The sequence below is a fragment of the Nematolebias whitei genome, chromosome 1 (assembly GCF_014905685.2).
Source record: "Nematolebias whitei isolate Nwh7 chromosome 1, NemWhi1, whole genome shotgun sequence".
NCBI lineage: Eukaryota > Metazoa > Chordata > Actinopteri > Cyprinodontiformes > Rivulidae > Nematolebias > Nematolebias whitei.
The window spans coordinates 42,414,693-42,417,570 of record NC_056498.1 but is presented as its reverse complement, the minus strand read 5'-3'; the positions used below and the strand labels follow the sequence as shown (position 1 = coordinate 42,417,570).

At 47.0% G+C, this 2,878-nt stretch overlaps 1 protein-coding gene across 1 annotated transcript in view; it reads right to left on the bottom strand.

The window, feature by feature from the left end:
• Positions 1–954: 954 nt before the first annotated feature.
• Positions 955–2,878, bottom strand: part of LOC119417381 (atrial natriuretic peptide receptor 2-like) — a 9,069-nt gene continuing 7,145 nt past the window's right edge. Inside the window, exons 18-21 of the mRNA XM_037684618.1 lie at positions 2,350–2,437; positions 1,458–1,597; positions 1,145–1,297; positions 955–1,073 (exon numbers count right to left, since the gene is read on the bottom strand). Of these exons, the coding sequence (XP_037540546.1) occupies positions 955–1,073; positions 1,145–1,297; positions 1,458–1,597; positions 2,350–2,437 (500 nt within the window). The remainder of the gene's footprint in view (positions 1,074–1,144; positions 1,298–1,457; positions 1,598–2,349; positions 2,438–2,878) is intronic.

The window sequence follows — 2,878 nt, the reverse complement described above, 5'->3', positions numbered from 1 at the left end:
TGAAATGAGACATGAGGTCCACGAAATGAGACAGGAGTCCACAAAATCAGACAGGAGGTCCACAAAATTAGACAAGAGGTCCACGAAATGACATGAGGTCTACGAAATGACACGAGGTCTACGAAATGACAAGAGGTCCACAAAATGAGACGAGGTCCATGAAATGAGACATGAGGTCCACGAAATGAGACATGAGGTCTACGAAATGAGATATGAGGTCCACGATATGAGACATGAGGTCCACGAAATGAGACAGGAGGTCCACAAAATGAGACAAGAGGTCCACGAAATGAGACAAGAGGTCCACGAAATGAGAAAAGAGGTCCACGACATGAGAAATGAGGTCCACGAAATGAGACAAGAAGACTAACAGGTGCAGCATTGAGTCAAAACTCATGTTTTAAGGTCGATCAGTGAAGAATTGTGGGTAAAATCACAGACCGTTACTAAACGAACAGCTCGGAGATGAAAGGATAAAAACTTTAAAACGTTTCTGGTTTGTAGGCTCAATCATTTAAAAAGTTTCCATTCAAGCCACAACTTTCACAAAAGTGAGAAGTTTCCACAGGAACACACGGCGGAGGGATGACCATGGTGTGGGACTGTCCGTGACCTTTGAATAGAACCATAAGATTTCCGAGAACGTTCAAAACAGAACGTGTCGGTACAACGAGGCTGGAAGGATGAGGAGCAGAACTTCACTGCTCCAAATGAAAGGTGACGATAAGAAGCTCAGAAGATCCTCCAGAGATCATCACAAGAAGCTTCGAAACGACTGAAACAAACGACTTGTTGTCAGAAGTAGAAGGTGTCAGCAGTAAGTTTGATGATGATCACCTCTAACCTTCAGATGTTTGAAAATGATCAAACCCAACTTTTTAAATTAATCTTCTTTTATCTGAGCTCTTCCAGTGACAGACTCCATGTTTGCTTCTTGGAGTCATTTTCTGAACTTCATGTAGATTTGTAGATACCCAGGCTGTTGGACTCCATCCTGGATGCCGTGTTGACCGTGTCTCCAAACAGACAGTACCGGGGCATCTTCGTCCCGACGACCCCGGCTACAACCGGACCTTGGAGACACACAGGAGAGGGTTCAGGGGCAGACCCCACAGAAAGGTCTGCAGGAGGACCGTGTGCTTACCGGAGTGGATCCCAGCTCGTATCTGCAGCTGCGTGTTGGGTTTGTGGGGGATCCTGAAGGTCCGACAGACCCCGACCAGGTCCAGAGCCATGCTGGCGATCTCTGAGGCGTGGAGGATCCCGTTCTCCAGGGGAACTCCTGAAACCACCATGTCTACACAACCGTGGAGAAACAAAGTGTTAAAAGTAGAAGTTGACAGGAGTTTCTTCAGGAACAAACAAGATGTGATTTCAACAGAAACGTTCCCGTCAGGAGATTAATCTGAATCAAAGACCTGCAGGAGGATCCAAACATCATGAGAACATCGACTCACAGGCATCTCCGATGGTTTCCACCTTGTAGACGTCGTGGTTGTCGATGATGTCATCGAACGTCGTGTACAGCTTGTTGAGGAAGTCCACCACCTGGTAGGGCGTGCTGCTGCTGGACAGCTGAGTGAAACCCACGATGTCACTGCACAAACACACAATCACAAGTTCTCCAACAACCGCCAACGTCTCCCAACAGGTCAGGTGGAAACGAGCGTCCAGCCCGGTCCTGTTCGGACCTCCGGCTCAGCCTTCACAGCAGAACCATCATCCAGAGCTCAAACGGGCCACAGGAGATTGGACTGAGCGGCTGTTTCCACATTTTAACAGTTTTTACTCGATTGCAGCTGAACGTGGAGGATTTTACAGATTTTACCAGAAAGGTTTGTTTCTTCCAAACGTGAAGCGAGACTCTTTATTTTGACTCATTTTATCGCCGGCGTTAAACACGATGGAAAAATAAAAACAAACATGTCTGACCTCCAGAACCTCCTGACACTGACAGCTCGAGAGGTTTTTGGCTCCGACTGATCGTTTTTACACAGCGACTGTTTGAAGCTTAGTTTTCAGTTTCTTCCTGCCTGGAACTGCTGCTGTGGGATGCCCCTCCCCTTTCTGCTGCCCCCACCCACTAAAAAAGGAGGGAATCACCATGACAACCAGTGACTCAGCAGATTCTGGGTCTTTTCTTCCTCCGCCCCCACAGATCCCTCTCGTCTCTGATTGGACCTCTGATGGTGCGGAGGATTCAGTCAGAAACGAGGATTATAGATACCTTTCAAAATAAGAGTCTGTATGTGTCTTAGCTTGGATTATTACAAAAGGAAGTGCCACATGTTCTCGTTAGACTTTAAAGTCCTGAAACACAAAGTGCAGAATAAATCCTTGGGTTGTCACCTGAAGAAGACGGTGGCGCTGACGTAGCTCTGAGCCTGGGACGGTTTCCCCTGACGAAGATCATCAGCTACCTGTCTCGGAAGCATACCTGCAGCGAGAGTTGTTCCATCACGTTCATGTTTCTGAATCTTTTCAGCAGTTTGGATCAAACAGTTGAAACAGAAGAAAACTGAATCAGTCTTTACAGCTTTAACTTATTATTGAACTTTAAAAGTAGATTTGAAGCCTGATGTGAAGAAGGTCCTGCAGAGGAGAACCGTACTGACCCAGGTTGGTCCAGTCATGGTTGACGTCACCCTCCTGCTGCCCTAAGGCCAGGATGAGATCTGTTTTCAGACTGAAGCCTTGCAGGACATGTTGACCCAAGGACAGCAGGAGACAAATGAAAACTGGTCTCTGAACTTCAGTAAAGTTAGAAACCGCCAACATGAACATTTTAACTGCTGACATCAAACAACAGCCAAAGACTGATTCTGTTGGTCTGACGTCTGCAGGCAGACAGTGGACCGAGTCAAACAGGAAGTGACGT